At 37.5% G+C, this 24026-nt stretch overlaps 1 protein-coding gene across 9 annotated transcripts in view; it reads right to left on the bottom strand.

Moving 5' to 3' along the window:
- CMC1 (C-X9-C motif containing 1) overlaps positions 1–24026 on the bottom strand; it is a 130226-nt gene that overhangs the window by 43715 nt on the left and 62485 nt on the right. For 7 of the 9 annotated variants that reach the window (XM_079935565.1, XM_079935566.1, XM_079935570.1 and 4 more), the window contains one exon: positions 11465–11554. In XM_079935565.1, coding sequence (XP_079791691.1) covers positions 11465–11554 — 90 coding nt within the window. The remainder of the gene's footprint in view (positions 1–11464; positions 11555–24026) is intronic. The other 2 variants (XM_079935563.1, XM_079935571.1) reach the window with 1 other exon arrangement.

The raw sequence follows: 24026 nt of genomic DNA, 5'->3' as shown, positions 1-24026 counted from the left end.
ATGCTCTTCCCCTTCCCTCCATGTATAAATACAAACTTGCCAGGGCCTGCAGTTACACCAAACCCTGTGCTTGGTTCTTCAAACCATCAAGACCAACATGTTTTTGTTTTTGTTTTGGTCAGAGTCTCAGCCACCCTACAGGGCAGAGAGTCACCCAGTCCTACTCCCTTCCTTCAATGTTTGACTCTCCTCTGATTTCCATCTGCTTTTGCTTACCCTCCAATGCCTTCAGGTAGTTGTCTTTAATATTTTTTTTTCTACAGAAGGATGTGTGTGATAAGAGCTAGTAGGCCAGGTCAGAAGCAGAAAGTCTCCATTATGAATTTTTAAATCATATCAAGTTTACAGGTTACATATAGTAATACTGGGTGTGGTTTGCAATTAACCCACTGAAAGTGAGAGCATGTTTAATAATATACTTAATAATATGTAATTTATCAGGAAGAAACTTTGTGTCCTTTGCTCATTTTTTAAACTGGATATTCACTGATTCCTTACAGATAGTAAATATTTATATACTAAGGATATCAAATCTTTGTCACATATGTTAGAAATATTTTCCTAGTTTGTGATCTTTCTTTCTATTATGTTTATAGAATATAACATACAGAAAAATTTACTTTTTCTATATTTATAGTTTTGTTGTATAAAATATAACATGATTCTTATATGTTCATTATGAAGAACAATCTATAAAAATAAAAAAAATCACCCACAATCCACACTCTTCCTCCCATATCCCTTTAAAAAAAAAAAGTAATGTTTTCATTTTGGAGAATATGAAAAAAAACTACACGTAGGAAAACAAATAACCTATGATCCACCTTTTTCCTTCCCACATTTCCAAGTATTAATTTTTTTTTTTTTTTTTTGCGGTACGCGGGCCTCTCACTGTTGTGGTTTCTCCCATCACAGAGCACAGGCTCCAGACGCGCAGGCTCAGCGGCCATGGCTCACGGGCCCAGCCGCTCCACAGCATGTGGGATCTCCCTGGATCAGGGCATGATCCCGTGTCCTCTGCATCAGCAGGAGGACTCTCAACCACTGCGCCACCAGGGAAGCCCCTTATTATTAAATTTTGAATGTATTTTTTTTCTATATGAATCTATCATTTTGTTATAATTAGTATAATACTAGGTATACAATTTTATATCATGCTTTTTTAAACTCAGCATTATGAACGTGTTCAGATTTGTTAATGATCCTTCATAAAATCAACTAGTAATTACCACATAATATTTTGAGTGTATTTTTCATATGATTAACAAGGTTAATAAAAATCAAGAAGACTTTCAATTTCACTAAAAACTAAACATCAAAAAGTACTGTTTTTTTTTTTAATTGGGGTATAGTTGTTTCACAATGTTGTGTTAGTTTCTACTGTACAGCGAAGTGAATCAGCTGTATGTATACATATATCCCCTCTTTTTCAGATTTCCTTCCCATTTAGGTTACCACAGAGCATTGAGTAGAGCTCCCTGTGTTATACAGCAGGTTCTTATTAGTTATCTATTTTATACATATTAGTGTATATATGTCAATCCCAATCTCCCAATTCATCCTGCCCCCCCCTACCCACTTGGTGTCCATATGTTTGTTCTCTACTTCTGCCTCACAAACAGGTTCATCTGTACCATTTTTCTAGATTCCACATGTACGTGTTAATATACGATATTTGTTTTTCTCTCTCTGACTTACTTCACTCTGTATGACAGTCTCTACGTCCATCCACATCTCTACACATGACCCAATTTCATTCCTTTTTACGGCTGAGTAATATTCCATTGTATATATGTACCACATCTTTATCCATTCATCTGTCGATGGGCATTTAGGTTGCTTCCATGACCTGGCTATCATAAATAATGCTGCAATGAACGTTGAGGTGCATGTGTCTTTTTGAATTATGGTTTTCTCTGGGTATGTAACCAGTAGTGGGACTGCTGGGTTATATGGTAATTCTAGTTTTAGTTTTTCTAGGAACCTCCATACTGTTCTCCATAGTGGCTGTATCAATTTACATTCCCACCAACAGTGCAAGAGGGTTCCCTTCTCTCCACACCCTCTCCAGCATTTATTGTTTGTAGATTTTTTGATAATGGCCATTCCGACCGGTGTGAGGTGATACCTCATTGTCGTTTTGTAAATTATAAAAATAAACATTTAAGTTCAACATGTACCTCAAATTATTATGCTATGTGAGTATGACCACATTTTTAATGAGTGAATGGTCTACAGTGTATATATGTTAGGGCTACAGCCCCCAAAAAGAGTGTTACAGAAAACAGCATTAGAGGTGTTCCCAGAAAACGAAGTGAATAATAAAAACTGCTTAAGTTATTGGAAGAAAGTAACTTTTTAATCTAGGTGAAGGCAGGGATAAATAATACACAGCAAACAAGATCCGTAACTAAAAAGCAGTTAACTACAAATAAACTAGCACGTAGGCCAAAAGGACAAGTACTAGACAAAGCATATCATCACCTACCAAATCCACCACTCATGTCTGACACAGCACCGGTGTGCTGGGCAGCCACTTCCAACTCATCAGAGTCGGCACAGAGAAATGGTATTTGCTGCCTTTGACCACACATCATTTTGACACAAATGGCTAATTTAGCCTCTTCACTGTGGTGTGAGACCAGGTACCCAGCACCAGATACTACAGCCAGCAGTACTGAAGGACAGTTTGATGAATTAACAAATCAATGTAATCATGAATTAATTCTGGAATGAAAGTGGTCCAGGTAGAACCTTAAAACCAAGGAACAAAAATGTCAGTCTTTATCACTGTCCAAATCGACGTGCATCAAACACACACCAAGAGAATTGACACTTACACAAAAATATTAGAAAAATACCAGAACCACCACAATTGGATAAACATTCGCTTCCTTTGTTTCCCTTGAAAACAATGACAAATTTTTATTACCGTCCAATACAGTGGCTTCAAACTTAGACGTCTACCAGACACCTCAAAGTTCACGTCCAGAACTAGACTCCTGATCTATCGATCGCCAAAAACTAAAATAAAATAATAAAATTTCTCCACACACAGCCTTCTCCGTCTCTGTTAACCACAACTCCATCCATTACTTGCTCAGGACAAGAAACAGGGAGTCGTCTTTTTCTCTCTTAACTCTGTCTTCAAAATACACCCTGGGTGTGCTCAGTCTCACCATCTCCACCATTACCACCCCTCCACTTCACCACCCTCTATCAGGTGGACCATCACAGTAACATCCCTAAACTGGCGTCCCGGGTCTGCCCTTGCCCCATCCCATCTACTCTTAACGCAGTGGCGAGTGATGCTAGCACATTGCAGATCAGACCCCGTCTCCTTCCACTGCTCTAAGCCATTACTACCTTTCATTTGGCTCCTCAGTGCCCACAAGACCCTGATTCTATCCACTGTCACCCTCCTGAACACTCACTTCCCGCTCTCCTCCTCACTCATCCCACCCTAACCACAGGGACCTTTCTGGTGCTCCTCAAACATGCCAGCCGCATCCAGTGCCTCAGCATCTTTTCACGTGCTACTCCTGTTCACATCATTCCTCCCAGAGATACTGCACATCTCACTCCTTCACCTCCTACAAGAATTCTGTTCAAATGTCACCATCTTAGTGAGACCCATGCTGACCACCTACTAAAAACTGCAGCCCCGGGGATTCCCTGGTGGTGCAGTGGTTGAGAGTCCGCCTGCCGATGCAGGGGACGCAGGTTCGTGCCCCGGTCCGGGAAGATCCCACATGCCGCGGAGAGGCTGGGCCCGTGAGCCACGGCCGCTGAGCCTACGCGTCCGGAGCCTGTGCTCCGCAGCGGGAGAGGCCACAACAGTGAGAGGCCCGCGTACCACAAAAAACAACAAACAAAAAACTGCAGCCCCTTCTAACACCAGCACCCTCCCCACTGCCTTACCCAACTTTATTATTCTGCAGGTCACTTATATTTACTTACAATATTTATCTCCCTCCTTCCCTGAAACCTAAGGGCTATCATGGCAAATGTCTTTGTCTGTTTTATTTACTGTTCATATAATGGTGACTACTAAGTGGGAAATACTCAGTAAATGTTTTTGAATGACCACATTCCATATAACCCTAAGGGTCCATTCAAGTGCCTAAGAGAATCTGAAAATTCCGTTTTGGCTTTGTAAAAATATATTTTTAGTCATGTAATAATTGACCAACACTAAAACATATGCAAATAGTATTATCAAATGCTAACACTTTGGAGACAGCCAATATAGTAAAATATGATGCCAGAAAAACTTGTTTATGGGCCTCAGAACAAAATTTTTCTATTATATCTATTTAATTGAACAATACTCTGAAAATCTGAGTAAATCATAAGAAATCATTACTATTTAGAACTACTTCCTTATGTGATTTAGGATTTACTCTATATTTTGCATCCCTCAAAAAACTGAACCACAAAAATTAACTGGGAGATACATACTAGGCAACAACTGTTATAACATCTGATTTCAAATTTGCTTCCTGAATATAATTGTTTTCATGTACTGACTCTGTAAATGTAACAAAATCAGTAACTTGTAATAATACACACAAAAATACTGCTTTTATCTGTTTTAGACATTACAGTTTGAAACAAATTCTAGCCCCATCCCAAAAAGAACTGATTATTTTTTAAATAGTTCTAAACCTACCAATCTAGTGCATTCCAGGGTTCTGTACAAACCAAACTTCCCCTTTATTTTCCGCAGACATACAAGATTTCTCTAAGAATGTATTTAGTAAAAATATAACTATTTGTGTGTATTTGCAAGAAGTTTACCAGTTACAGACTCTGATTAGAATCCCAATCACAACTCAAGGATCATCAGATAGCTTAAATGAAGTGTGATCTCGTACTCAGATTTTACATACAAGGGCATGGTACTGTTTAAAGATGACACTTAGTTTTGGATTAATTGCTCATAAGATGAAAGGATTTAAGTCTATTACAGTAGCAAAATAATTGAAAGTCGAATAGCTAGGAAACTAGGAAAATAATACAAACTTGTTAATACTGATAGAAGTTATAACTCACATTTTTATTAATAATATTTACTCATTTTAACAAATACTTCTAAGTTTCAAGCCATGTAATTTTTTGGTTTTGTGTTCAAATGTAGACTTTTCACTCTTATACCTTCAGAGATGAGTTGCATAAATCAGTTGTTAAAAACACTAGATTCATCTGCTCTGACAATATTCCCTGCTAATTTAGTCAATTAAAGATTTAGCTGAAAGTGGGGTGGGTGGGTGATGAACTGGGAAATTGGGATTGACATATATACACTAATATGTATAAAATGGATAACAAATAAGAACCTGCTGTATAAAAAAAATAAATAAAATTCAAAAAAAAATTTAACTTAACTTCTAAAACTAAAACATACTGCACCTTTCTTTGTGAAAGAAGAACTAGCCATTTTATTCAAGAGGAGTACTAATGTCCAATTACAGATAATTTTATTACAAAATTGCCATTATTCAGAAACAATACCAATAAGTCAAGACAATCATTAAGTCCTACAACAGAAGTGTGAATTAATAAATGTAACTGAGAACTACTAAGTCAATGAGCAATGACCATATCATATACTTTGTTCAGTTTTAAAAATCATTCAGCTGTACTTGTGACAGAGGTCTATTATTCGTGATGCCACTGGCATGACATCAGCCCAACAGACATACATAATAACTTTGACTGAACACAATTATTTAATTAAGTATTATAAAGTTATTAAATACATAATAACTTTTACTGTGTCCATGTGCAGAAAAGAGTTACCATGGCAGGCCTGACACCGCTCTCCTTAGACAGGCCTGCTTACAAGGCTGGCCCTTAGCTGGTGTCAGAACCTGGATTTGGGAAGCATTCCCACCATTCCCTAATTGATGAGAGCTGCTCACTGCGCCTAAACTGTCTGGGTAAACCACGTGGTTTGAGTTCAACACATGCTTTCCTTCTGGGAGTCTGGAATTTTGGTACATATTATGCAGAGGCTGCCACATTGACTGACGCCCAGTTAAAAGTCTGAGGACCGAGTCTCTAACAAGTTCCCCCGGAGACATTTCACACGTTGTCACAATTCAACCATGGTGGAATTAAACTCACGCTGAGTGGCTCTACCAGGAGAGAACTCTAGGAAGCTTGCACCTGGACTTCGTCCCATGTGCCTCTTCCCTTTGCTGGTTTTGCTCTAATAAATCTTAGCCATCAGTATGACTATATGCTTAGTACTGAGTCTTTGTAGGAAATCACCGAACTCAGGGGTGGTCTTGCGGACCCTGACACAGACCAGTGTAGGTCCAAAGAAGAGGACTTGTGCCTTAAATCTCTTTATATTTCTTAGAATATATAACATACTCTTATACATAAAAGATACTCATATTTTGTGATTTTATATATTATCCTCCTAACATATCCAAACCAGTCTAAAGATGTGTTGAATCTCTACATCAGTGTAACTTAACATTGGTGAACCGGTTAAATGGCAAAAATACATGTGATAATACACGTACAATTCAAACAACAAATGAAAAGCTCTGGGCAGGTTCAAGTAACAGAGTTGGATAGAAGATTGATTACTTTGACCATTTACAGTCTGCAGCCCTCCAATTTGTTTTAATGATGTCTTGATAGTTCTCTGCCTGCAAATATACTAAAGAAGATCCTGGGGCTTCCCCGGTGGCGCAGTGGTTGAGAGTCCGCCTGCCGATGCAGGGGACACGGGTTCGTGCCCTGGTCCAGGAAGATTCCACATGCTGCGGAGTGGCTGGGCCCGTGAGCCATGGCCGCTGAGCCTGTGCATCCAGAGCCTGTGCTCTGCAATGGGAGAGGCCACAACAGTGAGAGGCCTGCGAACCGCAAAAAAAAAAAAGAATATCCTAAGCATTCTTAATTTGAATTTCTTTTTGTGTTAATTCATCCATCTTTGGAATTTAGCAAAATATAACATATTTCAGTTGTGTGTGACTGATAAAGACGGCAGGCATTTTATCAAGCTTCTGTGTTATTTAACGACAGTTCTATGATGTGTCAAATAAACAATCCATGCTTCCTTATACTTTATACAATTCCTTTAGAACCAATCCTACCTATTGGCCAGTAGATCAAAAAGACTGCCACAGAAAACAATGATACAAAAGAAACATTGAAATATGATAAAAGAAGGCCCAAGGGATGAAAGGAATGAGTTGGAGAATATATCCAGGTTAAAGAAAGTTCCAGGCCACCCCTGATGTCAAAGTACTTTTCTGGTCTTGATCTGTCATAACAAAAAGAAAAAAAGGTTCTTACTATTTTTAAGGCAAACTTCTTTACTCAGCATAGAGATGTTATATCAAATGCCAATTATGCATTTCAAAAAAGCAAAGAAATACAATGAATTTTTACAAAACACAGCAATTCGGTGACTCTTTTTCTTATGAAGTCTCTATTTCCAGAAAAAAAAATTTATAGCACTAGAATGCATACTTTACCATTATGTATGAACAAACAATATTTTTTAAAATATTACTAACATAGAAAATATAAATCATTAAATTAGTGAAGAGTCAAACACATGGGAAAAGTCACAGAGCGGGAAGTAGCCTCCAGAGGTCATCAAACCATCCTCCTAAAACACTACACATTGGTAAGTCCCCGATTCAAGAAAAAGCAATGATTCCACCATCACACTTGATGGAAGGGGACTTCTGTTTTGGCTTTTGGGAGGTGGTGGCCATTCTAGAATTTTTCTTCTGTACCATTCCCAGCGTATTCAGCATTCATTGTGTTACTTTGGTCGTTTATTTTAGTGGCTCTACTCACTGCCACTAATACCACTGGCAAAAGAACATTATGAAGTTTTCTATTTAAATCCATTGTTCAACTGCCTTTCTTTTGATGTATGCTTTACCAACAGAGTTTATAATCTTGTGAAAGTTTATGTAGTAGTGAGATCCAGATTCTCAATTCTGTATCTAATCCCCAAGTCAAGCCATCTTTATTCATCAAATCAAAACTAAGTTATAAAGGAAAAAGTGATGAGCATTCTTTTTCTCTTCAAAAGGAAACAAAAAAAATCTATTTTATAAAGACAAAGATTCTCAAGTTGACACCAGTTTACTACAAACACTGCTTAACTGTCACCCAAAAGCTGAGACTTTCTTGTTTCAGGTTATAATTTTCATTATATGGAAATGGCAAGGTTACCATGACTTCATAAAAATTAACTGTAGAATTAGAATCTTGTAATTATAGATAAAAGTTAAATTTTAGAAGTATCAGGGGCTATAACAATGAAACATTCTAAACATTATCCACTACTTAAGACAAATTTTAAGTGTGTTTAAACATAAGGTGAAATGTGCAATGCAGACTAAATCAGTGTAGAGTAAAAACCCAATAGTGCACATATAGATAATGAAGGGATCAGGGAAGCTGGTTAAAACTTATAATGAAGAGAGAACTAGTAAGAATATAGCAACCTGGCTGAAATTGATATTCATTAGGGTACTCTCACATCAATAGGGAGCATTTGGATGCTGTGGTCTTTATCAGTGTCCCAGCTGGTAATGGCTGAAGGTTAATGCCTTACCCCATTCTGTTCAATTTTCTATCCTAATTAGCCCTCCAAATCTATAGCTGTGAGCACCAAGTGTCTGTGCTCAAAAGAAACTAATTAATGCTAGCAAATTAGATCAAGTCCAAAGATCCAACAGCCAAACTCTTAGTTAAATGCTCCTTGTTAATAGGAAGTGTAGCTGTCAATAACTGCTGTTGGTGACTATAATGAGGCATCCTTTTTTTCATTGAAAGTGATTTCATTTCTCTTTGTCACTGGAAAAGCTGTTCCATTCCCTTCACAAACCTAAGTTGCTGGCAGCCTGACCCAATTCTTATGATCAGCCAGGTTGAAATGACATGAAAAAATAAAATAAAATCAAACAGAAAAGCTTTCCTACATAATCATGTTTCAGGAATTTAACAGAAAATCAGATCACTTATTAGAATTCCTATATCTTTACTCAAGAACTGTACAATTAGGATGCATAATGCTTTTATGTAAAATCCTGTAATTATTTAATAAAACAAAGGCTATAAACAGTAAATAAACCACAATGGAAGTGTTCTGATTCTAAATTCCGTCTTATTGTTCAGTTTAAACGTAGCTGTTCTGCTCCCACTTGAGCAATGCCAGTTTATGTTCTCTCCTAGTTCACATGGTTAAACAGGAAGATCATTCTTTTATAAAATAATCAATTTTAGATTCTAAAACACTGTTTTGGACCATATGGCCTGACAAAAAATCGATATATGATATCTATAAAAATTCAAATACTCAAAGATCATTTGTTATAACGTGTTCTAATAGGGACAAATGCATTGAAATAACTCAAATGGATCTCAAATTTTAAGATGCTTTCAGTCTTCAGAAGATTTTAAATATGGTTAAAAAAAAAAAAGATCAACATCCTAAGCAACTTAAGTTTTGATAAAGAAGCAAAAACTAAACATTTTCTTTTCTGTACCATTACAAAGTAATAGGTGTGTAACACAAATATTTTAAAGTTATACTCTATTTCTTTCATTTCAAAGACCAAAGTTTCATTGCCTAAGAGCAAAGCAAAGGTAGTTCTGAAACCCAAACTCGACCATTTCACATTTTCATCTGAATCATGTAAGAAATCTGTAATTGAGTTATCTAGCTTTCTTTCATTCTAGATATCAGAATAACATGTTACAAAACCCTATAATTTTATTATCCATTTTTAAGTTTTATCCTCCCTCACCTGAATCAGTATATTTTTTTAAAGTCCTATGAGGCAGGTGGAGGGTTACCTCTTGAGACCATCAGCATGACACCCGCTGACGCCAGGTGTGCACTGAACCCTACCCGCAGGTGCCAACGGAGTAACTTCTCCTGCCATCTAGGGGTGGGGGAAAGGAAGGTGCTCTGATTATACAACTAATTCATAATGAAACCAAGACCATCAAATGATACTAATAAATTACTGATAACTTGTTAATAAATTTATTTACAGATGGATTTAATTCAAACCTGATTTATAGGTGGATTTAAAATGGGAATAGCTCATGATAAATCATTTAAGAAAAAGAAATGACCATCACACAATGTCAATTCTGAGGAACTATTCTTTTATTGCCTTTGTCCATCAGTCCCAGAGGTCATTCTCTAAGGAGATAGCATCTAAGGGACAGAAATGTGCCTAGCACCCAAATGTTATTGACACAGTCCCCAAACTACAGCTGACACAGCCTGGCTTCCCGCAGAGAAACTTGCCAGGCACTGCAGCCCATCAGCCCCACTAAGCATTACTGTGGTCCCTCAACGAAGGCTACAAGGGATGCTGGGAAAACAGTCCACGTCAGCACAATTTTACCACTGTTTCTTTGCCATGGACATTCCAAGAGGAAGATTTTTTTTTTAATTTATTTATTTACTTATTTATTTTTGGCTGTGTTGAGTCTTCATTTCTGTGCGAGGGCTTTCTCTAGTTGTGGCAAGCGGGGGCCACTCTTCATCGCGATGCGCGGGCCTCTCACTATCGCGGCCTCTCTTGTTGCGGAGCACAGGCTCCAGATGCGCAGGCTCAGTAGTTGTGGCTCACGGGCCTAGTTGCTCCGCGGCATGTGGGATCTTCCCAGCCCAGGGCTCGAACCCGTGTCCCCTGCATTAGCAGGCAGATTCTCAACCACTGCGCCACCAGGGAAGCCCCCAAGAGGAAGATTTTTATTAAAAAAACATTTCTACAATAATACTGCTATCTGCTTTTCTAATTACCCACCATTTATGGCCTCATTTTTCATCTTCTACGCCTTTGTATTTTTCACTATAATATTACATATTAATCAACATATCTCTAGATTTATAGAATACAGGCATATTTTATATTAAAACATTTTTCAAAGAATACATGCATATGTGGGTGTCTAGTGCATGCATTTACATAAATATCTTCTGCTCAGAAATGTAGAATATAGAAAAGTTTTTTAAAAGACTTGTAAGTACTACTGAGATTCCATTAACAATTCAATAATAGACAACAACGCCAAAGAAAATCATCTTAGACTATATTCCTATATGAATATGTTGATAGAGGAAAAACAGGCACACATTACATTTGATGTTTCTTCTTTCCCTATCAGAATCACCAGAATAACTTGTTTCTCCAAAAGATGAATACAAGTTTTTCTCTCTATATAACTGTACATCTGGGAAAAAATGCTTTTTACTAGGAATCTGGGAGAATATTTTTAAATTGTAAATGAATTGAACACTGCCTGGAAGTTCTGAAAGCTGAAATACTGGTATCTGAGTGAAAGGGTAACAAGCAATTCATACATATTAATTCATTGACTACTTGATTCCAAGGCTAAGGATTAAATTCAGATCATGTTATAAAAAACGTATTTGATCTTCATATGAATATTTGAATCTTACCTTGAACTTGTTCAGAACATCTCTCTCGGGCCTTTTCTCTCATTATTTTGGGGATCAAAACATCTTTTTCGACATGTCTGAGATGCTGCTCTGAAAAAAAAAAAAAAGATCTTCCTTTAATATAGTAAAGTCTCAGGTAAATCACCAGTTTAGGGGAAAAATAAGCACTCTGGTCTACTTAAAATAAAAGCCTAGGCAAATATATTAAAAAGTGACTCTTCTATGACCTCATGAAATTGTGACTCTTTAGTCGCTGAAAATCATTCTAAATATTGTTTTATATATGAAAGAAAAAATGTGAGGGTGTAGGCAACATCTTTCTAAAACATTCTGCAAACTATGTTGCAACACTTTTATTTGATAACACATTCCATGTAGTCTTGGCAAAATTAAAGTCATAAAGTGTTATAATTTTTTAATTCATATAATCCACAAAAAGAGGATTTTTAGCAATACAGTACTGAGATCCAAGGATAGATGAAGAGATCCAAGATTAAGAGACATGTGAGTAGTTTCTCCACCCAGTAACAAGGGTAGCTTAAGAAAGAGCTGGCAGAAGAAGAAAAAGTGGAACTCGTGTGCATAGAAAAACAAACTACAGGAGGTTTCTGTGCACTTTAAATAGAACTACCTCAGTTAGACTAACACAGCAGCCGAAGCACCTGCTCCAAACTCCCACCAGCTCCTCAAATTCCTAGAGAACCCTGAAATCCAAAGGGGTAAGTATCCTCCAAATGATCAGGAATTCTGAAAGGCAAAAGGCAGATGAGATCAGATTAAAGGAGGCAATCTTATCCCCAGAGTTTTTTCCCAGGAAAAAACTGATACCAAAAGTAGGAAGCGGGCTTCCCTGACGGCGCAATGCTTGAGAGTCCGCCTGCCGATGCAGGGGACACGGGTTCGTGCCCCGGTCCGGGAAGATCCCACATGCCACGGAGTGGCTGGGCCCGTGAGCCATGGCCGCTAAGCCTGCGCGTCCGGAGCCTGTGCTCCGCAACAGGAGAGGCCACAGCAGTGAGAGGTCCGCGTAACGCATAAAAGAAAAAAAAAAAAAAAAGGTAGGAAGCATGCTCCACGCTCTGAAGCAGCAGAAACGGGGAGAAGGAGACATCCCTAGAGGAAACCAAAGCATTAGTGGTCGAAATACCACAGCAGGAGCCAAAGGAGGTCACTCTTCTGCTGCCTTCAGACCACAGGTAAAATAAGTAAATACAGGCACTTATCTCCATAAGATCAGAAAGTCTCTCAGTATCTATCTAGTGACACTTAAGACCAGGAACCCCTAAACTTTTCCTGGTTCCCAACATCCTCTGGATGCAGCTATGAAGTGATACAGTATTTGTAGAGAGGGTAAGAGGGCATCTCAAAAAGCAAACAAAATCAGCAACAACCAAACAGCCAAGAATCACCTAAATTTGTTGAAGGACAACACAGTGAAAAGGAGAACCCAACTGTAATTAATCAAGAAGTAAACAACTCCTAAGAGGGTGAAAAGAGTAAAGAAAATAAGATTTTCAAATAAATATAATATACTGAAGCAAATAAAAAGACATGAGTTCTCAGAAAGAAACAAATCATAGGTCACCTAAATGCACTTTGATGAAATATCTGAAGCTCAAAAATCCTAAAAGCTTCTAAAGGGAAAAAAAAAATCACCACACAGAGGAACAGGACCAGATTTACATCGTGTTTCACAGGCAAGATGTGGATGCAAGAAGATAATGATGAAGTAACATCAAAGTTCTCAGAAAGAATTACTTTATATCCAAGAATTCCAGAGCCAATTAAGAGTGAAATTAAAGATATTTTCAGATATGTAAGAACTGAAAAGTTTCTCTCTTTCAACCCCACCGAAAAAGAAATGATCTTTATCATAGTGTGACAAACCAAGCCACTAATCCAATGTGGTGATGGAAAACAAGAATCCTTCTGTATGCACAGGGAGCTCATGGGCAGGAGTTCAGGCAGGTAGAGCAGAAGTGACTCTTCTCTGCTTCTGTGTCTGGGGCTCATCTGGAAAGACTCCAGCCACAGGCCCTGACTTCAATAGCCACAAAAGCTGGGGCTGGAGGATTTACTGCCAAGAAGACTTCTTTCTTCACATATTTATCTGATGTGTGGACTGGAAAGGCCAAATCACCTACACAGGGTACAGTGGGTAGGTGGCCTTTTCTGAGCCTGTTGTGGAAGCCATGCAGCCTTGTTCCTGCTACCTTATATGTTGATTTCAAGTCACTGGGCTCAGCCTACACTCCAGTGGAGGGAGGGCCACATCACACAGAGCCTGAGAGAGGGAAGATACTGTTGTAACCTTCTTTGTAAAATAAAATCTGCCACAAGAAGTAATAGAGAATGTATTCTGATCAAATAAAATGAATCCATGATGTACAAGTGTAAATATATAAGGCATATTAGAAAACATACATTTAAATTTACATGTTAAAACTGTAGAGTACTTGAACAACATCATCAACTAACTTGACCTAACGTTTATAGAATACTCCACTCAATAACAGCTGAATATTTACCAAGATAAACTATAGTCTGGGCTAGGAAACAAATCTTAATAAGTATAAAAGAATTCAAATCATACAAAGTATGTTCCCTGACACCGGTGTATTTAAAGTAGAAATCAGTAACAAAAGGATCTCTTGATAATCTTCAAACATTTGGACACTAAATAACACACTTTAAAATAACCCATGGGTCTAGGAAGAAATGAAAAGGGAAATTAGAAAGTATTTTGAAATGAAAGAAAATATATCAAAATTTGTGTGAGGCAGCTAAAACAGTACTGATAGAAAAATTTATAGCACTAAAAGTTTACGTTGGAAAAAACGGATAGTCTTAAATCAATGACTTAATCTTCCACCTTGAGAAATTAGAAAAAGAATAAAGAAACACAAAGCAAAGGAAAGAAATAATAAAACCTAAGCATAAATCAATGAAATAGAAACCAAAATAAACAAGCAAAATGATAAAGAAAAGCAATGAAACCAAAACTGGTTCTTTGAAAACATTATTAAAACTGATAAACCACCTTGCCAGTAAAAAAAGGGAGGTCACAAAGATCAGAAATGATACACATTTTTATATAATAATAATGTATTTAAGTGATCTTTAAATGTAGGTCAATAAATTTGACAACGAAGATGAAGTGGACAAATTCCTTGAAAAACACAAATAACCAAACCTAACTCAAAAGGACATATAACCAGCAGAGCCCTGTATCTATTAAGAAAATTGAATCTGTAGTTAAAAGCTTTCTCACAAAAAAATTCCAGACCCAGAGAGCCTCACTGGTGAATGTGGCCAAACATTTAAGAAAGAAATAATATCAATTCCATACGAACTCTTTCAGAAAACTGCTCTGAAGCCAGCATTACCCTGATACCAAAACCTGATAAGACATTACAAGAAAAGAAAACTACAGTCCAATATCCCATCATGAATACAGATGTAAAACTCTTTACAAAAGATGAGCAAATTGAATTCAGCAATACAAAAAAGGATAATACCTCATGACTAGGTGGGGTCTATCCCAGGATTGCAAGCTTCACTTAATATTCAAAAGTCAAGAAATGTAATTCATCATATTAAAAAACTAAAGAAGGTAAGACACGTGGTTATGACAACAAGCCACAGAAAATACATTTGACAAAAACCTAATATCCATTCCTAATTAAAACCCTCAGTAAAGTAGGAACAGAAGGAAACTTCCTCAACAGGATAAACGGCATCTAAAGAAAAACCCACTGCTGATATCATATTTAATGGTGAAACACTGAATGTTTTCCTCCTAAAACAGGGAACAAAAGATAAAGAAGTCTGCTCTTACCATTTCTATTCAGCATTATACTGGATGTTCTAGCCAGTGCAATAAGGCAAGAAAAATAAAAGGCTTCCAGATTGAAAAGGAAAAAATAAAACCATAGTTACTCAAAGATCATATAATTGTCTATATAGAAAATCCAATAGAATCTACAAAAAGTTACTAGAACTAGTATATGAGTTCAGCAAGGCTTCCAGATACAAGATTAATATACAAAAATCAAATGGAAATGACATAATAAAAAGTCAGAGGACTAGAAAATAATTCAATAATAACCTTCCAATCTATAAAATAGAAAATGGCTTTTTAAAAAATGAACTGGGGCTCAGGAACCTGCAAGACAAGAAGAAAAGATCTAACATTGATTTTACCACAGTCTCAGAAAAAGAGGTAAAAAGAATGCAGGGCTGAAAAAATATTTGAAGAAATGACTGACACTTTTACGAACTAGTCAAAAGACAAAAACCTATTAATTCAAGAAAACAGTTAAAAACCTCAAGAAATACACACCCAGACAAATCATAATCATACTTCAGAAAATGAGAAAGAAAAATCTTCAAGGTGCAGGGCAGAAGTTGAGACACAGATGTAGAGAACAAAGGTATGGACACCAAGGGAGGAAAGCCACGGTGGGGAGGGGATGGTGGTGTGCTGAATCGGACGATTGGGACTGACATTTATACACTGATGTGTATAAAATTGATGACTAATAAGAAACTGCTGTATAAAAAAATAAAATGCAAAAAAAAAATCTTCAAGGCATCAGAGAGAAATATAGCAGAACAAAAATTCAAAAGACAAAGGCTTTCTCTTCAGAAACCAGAGGCCAGAAGGAAGTGTCACAGTATTTTTGAGTACTAAAAGAAAAGACCTGTCAATCAAAAATTCTATAACCAGAAAAAATGTTTTTCAGGATTGAAGACAGAATAAAGATAACTCAGAGGAAAGGAAGCTAAGGTAATTTCTTGCCAGCAGACCTGTTGTAAAAGAATGGCTAGAGGAAGTTATTCAGACAGGAAGGAAATATTAACAAAAGGAAACTCAGAACAACAGGAATGAAGAAAGGACAACACAAAGAATAAATGTAATAAACTATTCTTTTCTCGAATTTTAAAAATTATTTTTGACAGAAGCAAAAATTATAGCATTCTCAATGTATATAGAGATAATATTAAAGATGACTTCCAGATAAAGGAAAGAGGATAAAGCAACTTCGGTGGTAGTAAGATATCTACATTTTATTTGAAAGATAAAATGTTGATGCTAGTAGACTGTGATAAGCTATGTATGCATAATGTAATCTTTAGAACAACCACTTAAAAAAACTAAGAAATAAATTCAGAAACCATACAGATAAATCAAGTGGAATGGAGTTAACCAGACAGTAGTAACAGAAAGATAGCAGGAAAACCTCCTGACACCTGGAAATTAAATGACACACTTCTAAATAATTCATAAGTCGAAAGAGGAAGTAAAAGAATACACTGACCTGAATAAAAATGAAAGCATAACATATCAAAATTTGTAAGACAAAGATGAAGCAGTGCTTACAGGGAAATTTATAGCAATAAATGCTCATATTTAAAGTCTCAAACCAATACAGTTGACCCTTGAACAATACGGGTTTGAACTGTGAGGGTCCACTTATACGCAGACTTTTTCCAATACATGGGTACTACAATATTACACAATGGCAGTTGGTTGAATCCACCACATTTTATTAGGACAGCATTACTCAGATACCAAAAGCAAATCAATATTTTTTTTAAAAAAAGCCCTAATATCCTTCATGAATACAGATGCAAAAATCCTCAACAAAATATTAGCAAATCAAATCTGGCAATGTATAAAAAGAAAAATACACCACACCAAGTGAGCTTTATTCCAAGGATGCAAGGTTGGTTCACTATTTGAAAAACAACCAATGTGATCTATCATATTAACAGTGTAAAAAAGGAAAGCCATAAGATCACATCAATTGACGCAGAAAAAAACATAAAATTCAACGCTATTCATTAAAAATGAACAAACAAAACTCAGTAAACTAGGACTAGAAAGGAACTTCTTCAATCTAACAAAGAATCTGCAAATAATCTATAGCTAACATTATACTTAATGGTAAAAGACTGAATGCTTTCCCTTTAAGAACAGGAACATGGAGTAAAACTGCATAGAACCATACACACAAACATATGCATGTATATAAAAACTGGTGAAAACCGAAAAGGTCTACTGTCTAGTTAACAGTATTGTACCAACGTCAAGTTTCCTGCTTTTGATATTTGTACTACAGTTACGTAAGATTTCACTGTTGGAGGAAGCAAGGTGAAGGGCACAAGAGACTCTACACATTAGTATTTTTTATAACTTCTGTGAGTCTGTAATTATTTCAAAATAAAAAGTTAAGGGAAAAAAACTGCTAGAAGAAATCACAGGAGAAGATCTTTATGTATTTGCAGAATATTTAGACTTGCTTACCCTCGACCATAAGAAAACAATCCAATTAGAAACGGGCAAAATATATGTATCTAACAAAGGACTTGACTCTAGAATATATTAAAAAACTCCTAATTATCAATAACAAAAATAGAAACAACCCAATAAAAAAGAGGCAAAAGGCTATAGTGAACACTTCAAAAAGAAGATACACAAAACTGTAAATATATACGTGAAAAGGTGCTCAAAATCATTAGTCATTAAGAAAATGCAAATGAAACCTATGATGTCATTTCACACCCACCAGAATGACTAAAATGAAAAACAGTAATGACACCAAATGTAAGGAAGAAACATGGAGCAACTGGAACTTTCATACATGCAGGCGGGAGTGTGAGATGATAAACTTCTTTGGAAACCTGCTTGTTAAGTTATAAAGTTAAATATACACCCAGCCTATTTTCCACTCCCTAGGTGTTCATTTACCCAAGATAAACTAAAATATATGTCCAGAAAACAACCTGTACAAATCAGTTTATAGAAGCATTATTCATGATAGCCCCAAACTGGAAACAGCCTAAATGTCCACTGAATACTATTTAGCACTACAAAAGGATGAACTACTGGTTTACTCAACTTGGGTGAATCTCAAAAATTATGTTGAGAAAAAGAAGCCAGGCACAAGAGTACATACCATAGGATTCAAGAACATGCAAAACTGGGCTTCCCTGGTGGCGTAGTGGTTGGGAGTCCGCCTGCCGATGCAGGGGACACGGGTTCGTGCCCCGGTCCGGGAGGATCCCACATGCCGTGGAGCGGCTGGGCCCGTGAGCCATGGCCGCTGAGCCTGCACGTCTGGAGCCTGTGCTCCGCAACGGGAGAGGCACAACAGTGAGAGGCCCATGTACCGCAAAATAAATAAATAAATAAATAAAAATTTTAAAAAACACACCAAAAGTTAGTTGGGAAAAAAAAAAAAGAACATGCAGAACTAATCTACAATGATAAAAATCAGAACAGTAGTTATCCATGGGCATTGAGACGGATATTCTCTGAGGGATGTCCTGTTTGGGGTATATGCATTTATCAAAACTCACAATCTGGGCTTCCCTGGTGGCGCAGTGGTTAAGAATCTGCCTGCTAACCCAGGGGACTTGGGTTCGAGCCCTGGTCCGGGAAGATCCCACCTGCCGCGCAGCAACTAAGCCCACGTGCGCAACTACTGAAGCCCGCGTGCCTAGAGCCCGTGCTCCACCACAGCGAGAAGCCTGCGCACCGCAATGAAGAGTAGCCCCACTCACCGCAATTAGAGAAAGCCCTCATGCAGCAATGAAGACCCAAAGCAGCCATAAATAAATTTTAAAAAAAACCTCACAATCTGTAAATTTCACTGTGTGTGTGTGTATATATATATATATATATATATATATATATATTTTTTACTTCAATTGACAATATGTTAACATTAAAACATGATACGAATCTATACTCACAGTGGGTGATTTTAACAAGTTAACTATCAGAAATTAAATAATTAAGTAGACAAGAAGTTTTATAACTTTCTCCTTTGAGAGACTATTCATCTTTTATTAGATTTATTTCTATCAGGAAAGGTATCTTTTCATAAATAATATGTAATTATTTATTGCTGGTAGGTAGGTTCAACAAAATTTTTTATATTGCCCTTGTAACCAATACAACCTTACTTAATTCTCATTAATTGTAATACTCTGCCAATAGATTCTCTTCCAATTTCTTTTTTTTTAAATAAATGTATTTATTTATTTTTGGCTGCGTTGGGTCTTCATTGCTGCGCACGGGCTTTATCTAGTTGCGGCAAGCAGGGGCTACTCTTCGTTGTGGTGCGTGGTTTCTAGGCACACAAGCTTCAGCAGTTGTGGCACATAGGCTCAGTAGTTGTGGTGCACGGGCTTAGTTGCTCTGCAGCATGTGGGATCTTCCCGGACCAGGGCTCAAACCTGTTTCCCCTGCATTGGCAGGCGGATTCTTAACCACTGCGCCACCAGGGAAGTCCTCCAATTTCTATATAGACAATCATCAGGAAAGCTCTGTACCTTTCTTTTTCAATTCTGTCTATGTCTTTTAGAAGAACAGTGAGTAGTAACCAGCAGCACCTGTCTTGAGTGCTCAAATTCTGCTTAGAATTTTTGAAGTTATCCTCATGTTGAGATCTGCCTGTGACTTTACTCTCCTGTCTTTGTGTTGTTTTGGTATCAAAGTCACATTATTTAAACAATACATTAGGGACTTCTTTTTGTATTCTCTGGACCCCTTTGTATAAAAATCAAGATTATTACCAGTCCTTTGAAAGTTTGGTAGAAACCACCTGTGATGGTCAGCTTTATGGGTCAATTTGGTGAGGTGCTAGTCCCCAGGTATTCACACAAACTGTTGCTGGGAGGGTATTTTGCAGATGTGATCAACATCTTTAATCAGTTGACTTTAGGAAGATCATCCTAGAAAATCTGAGTAGGCCTGATTCAATCAGTTGAAAAGCCTTCAGAGCGCACTTGAGATTCTCCTAAAGAATTTCACCTGCAGACCATAGCTTTGGCTCATGACCAAGAGTTCCAGAGCTGCCCTTCCTGACACCCTGCCCTACACATTTCAGACCTGCCCAACAGTCAATCACATAAGCCAATATCCTGCCACGTATATGTGTACATGTGTGTGTGTACCTGGTTTAGTCAGGGTTTGGGAGTATGTATGTGTGTGGGAGATAGACGCAAAGAGAGTTTTAACTACTGATACAATTTTCTAAGGGCTTTCTATTTATTCTTGAGTCAGTTGCAGTTTTTAGTAAGTTTGTATTTCTCAAGGAAACTATCCATTTCATCTAAAATTTCAAAATAATGATATGAAGACGTTCACATGACTTCTTGCTCTTTACTACACCTATAACTGTATCCCAATTTTCACTGCCTATGCCAGGGGGTCAACAAACTTTTTCTGTTAAGGACCAGAGTGTAAATACTTCAAGCTTTGTAGGCTACAAACCACCTCAGTCATGTATACTCCTTTTATTTATTTATTTATTTTTAACAACCCTTTGAAAATGTTACTAACCATTCACAGCCTACAGGCCTTACCAGATTCTGCCCAGGGTATAGATTGCTGAACTCTGGCCTACATTATTGATTTATGCCTTCTCCTTTTCCTTAGCTTTGCCAGAGCTGCTATAAGATGAGAAAAAGAACACTAGCATACAGAAGGAACTGCAAGTATGGGTGGAGAGAAAAGGACAGATTGAGAGGGAGGCTCTGGAGGAGTGGTGGGACCTGAGGGGACTAAGGAACCAGGATGAGTCAAGGCGAGCTTCCCAGTTTTCTGGCTCCAAATGAAATGATGTAACCACTCACTGAGACAGGGAGACAAAAGAAACCCCAGGTGGTTCAGGGTAGACAAGCTGAATTTGAAGAGCCTGTGACACATCCTGTGAGTGGAAAGCTGGTATCTATTTGGAGGGAAGACAATAAAACTGGGGCAGTCTCCACACACTTCTTTTCTCCTTGTCTACAGTGAAAACCATATTTAGGCATCAGTAATTGACAGTATTATTACTGAACAGATTAGAAGAAATACTGTGATATGCTGATCTACTGTATATAATCAATTTCAGAATGTGATCTCTTCCTTTCACTCATACAGTTTTAATCTATACAACTCACCTATAATGTGTCCTGATGAACCCACTCTTTCTCTACACATCTTGCAGTGGTCTTAGATAAAGCACTAATTTTTTAAATTAGCTCCCTGAATAAAGACATAGCTTTGTGATACTGAACCATTTTTTCCATAAGTAAATTATAATACTGATTACCTAAATTTACCTATATTATAAATTCTAGGTTATAATATTCCTCCAGAAACATTTTTTAAATGGCTTGCAAGAACTCCTTCTGATCATTCTTCTAAAACATATGACAAAGAAAATTCTAGAATCATATAAATATTGCTTTAGATTTTCTATACTCTTGGTGTTAAATCAGAAATAACAGACTTGAGAGTTCCCTGGAGGTCCAGTGGTTAGGACTCTGCGCTTCCACTGCAGGGGGCACAGGTTCTATCCCTGATCAAAGAACTAAGATCCTGCATGCCATGCAGCGCCCCCCCCCAAAAAAAAACAGACTTAAAAATATATAATTAATTCTGATACCACTTGGTAGCACACTTATCATTAAATGTCAATTTTTAATTAATTATGATTTTATACATATTTCAAAGTTTCCCTCAACACTACAAATATTATAGATATGGCACTTTTTATTCACAAAATTACAGGGTGATTCCCTCAATGTCAATATGATGCATATGTTATACATTTGCACCAAAGCCTACAAAAAAATCAAATTTTGAGAATTTGCTACTCTATAGTCACATGAATTTATACTGAGATGAAGAATCAGGATAACACCACCAGGGAAAATTTCCAAAGCTCTAACTTCTCAACATTCTATCATCATCTGAAAGTCAATTTTCACCTTTTTCACTAGCTGACATTGTTAGTTCAGACTTTGCTCTGGGGCTCACGTGTTCCTGCAACATGCCATCCTCAATTACAAGGCAAATGACAGCAGCACTTGTCATGAATCCACAAAAATAACAGTGACGCAACTCAGAGCATCACAGAATCTTCCACTGGGAAGAAGTGACACCACCGGAAGGGCAAGGAATGCCTTTTCAACACTGAAAATGTTCTAATTTAATTAATTTAATTGTTATTTAGATAATGCCACTTTTTTTGTCTTTTTTGGAACCTCCTAGCTGCACTTACTTGTTCCCGCAGACATTTCCATGCTACTGTTTACTGGAGGAAAAATAAGAAAAATGTTTGTAGTAAATGTGCAAAACTGTTCTTATTAGCAATGGTTTCTACTTTAAGTCCCTCTTCTATACCAGCTACCAAGAGTCTCCAAATGAAGGGCCCAGGCAGATAGCATTGTGTACAATACAGCAGGACCAGAGCTCTCCACTGGTAGCTTTGCACTGCGTGCTTCACACCAGGAGCCCGGGAGGACTCCGGTCTCAGTGCTCAAAGACACTGATGCCCCAACCAGACTTCCCTGTGTCTGCCAGCTCGGTCATACCCACTTCTACAGCGACAGTGTAATATGAAAAAGGGGTGGGTGGGCAGGGGTATGGAGACTGGGAAAACAAAAACAGGGAAGATCAGTGTCCCTTTCCCACCGTCTTCCCTTCAAGCCACACTTGAATTGACAAAACAAAGAAAATCCATAGCAGGAAAGATTTTCCCCCTAACAGTCCAGCAGCCTCTGGCTATGAAACCTCAAGATGAAGGCCAGGAACACCCTTTAGTCTTCTTAAAGGCCCCTCAGGTTAAGTATCTGGATTCTGTTTTGCACATAAAATGGAGACTCACAGAGGGGATATAACCCAGGCCTCTGATAAAAGGGCAGGCCCCAAATCTTCTTCCACAACCCGACCCCTCACCTGGGGCAGTGGCCTATTTCAGAGGACTTCAGCAAACAAGGTCCCGTGAGCTTCCAAAGTCACGGTGAAGCCTGAAAGAACCCTTGGACAAGAAGATTGTTGGTTTCAGAAGCATCGTTTTGAACAAGCAAAATTCAAAACTTCACATTTCTTGATCAGAAAGTAAAGCTAAATGATTCTGACCATGGAGAAAATTATTTTTTAGAAAAAAAAGCAAAAGGACTGATTTGTCAGTTGGCTGAAAAGTACCTTCACAGAGAATAAACATCAAATATCAGGTCAGTCAGTAACAACAGAATCCTTTTATAAGCTCAAACTTACAAAACCCAGAAAGCACATCAATGAAGCAGATGTGCCTATTTCTGCTCTGCTTCTGGGTCACACACCAAGGACTTCCCACAATCATTGTGCTACATTTGTACTCCTCTGTCCTATCAGCTTCCACTGGTAGTAACCACCTCGTTCACACCACATGTGCCCATTTCCCCAAAGCACCTATTTCTTGGACCTCAGATTCTGCAGATTGCTAGGTGTGAAAACTTCCTCTTCCACCCACATTACTTTAACCAAGATGAGGCCAGAAAGGGACAAGACTAAAAGTATACCAAAGCAGGAAATCGACTTATGCAAGAAGACATACCAATTTTAGAAAAGCACTGCAATCTCCATTGTGGCCGTAATGTCTTAAATGAAAAGGCTTCACATTTACTTTATTTGGTAAAACTTCAAGACTGCCTTTTGCTACAAGCACAATCTCCCATTGATACCTAATAGAAAATCAGCCGTGTTATTACAGGAAACAGAAGGAATAAATGACAGCAT

This window comes from Stenella coeruleoalba (assembly GCF_951394435.1).
Source record: "Stenella coeruleoalba genome assembly, chromosome: 10".
In the NCBI taxonomy this organism is placed as follows: domain Eukaryota; kingdom Metazoa; phylum Chordata; class Mammalia; order Artiodactyla; family Delphinidae; genus Stenella; species Stenella coeruleoalba.
This window is presented reverse-complemented; position numbering and strand designations above follow the sequence as displayed.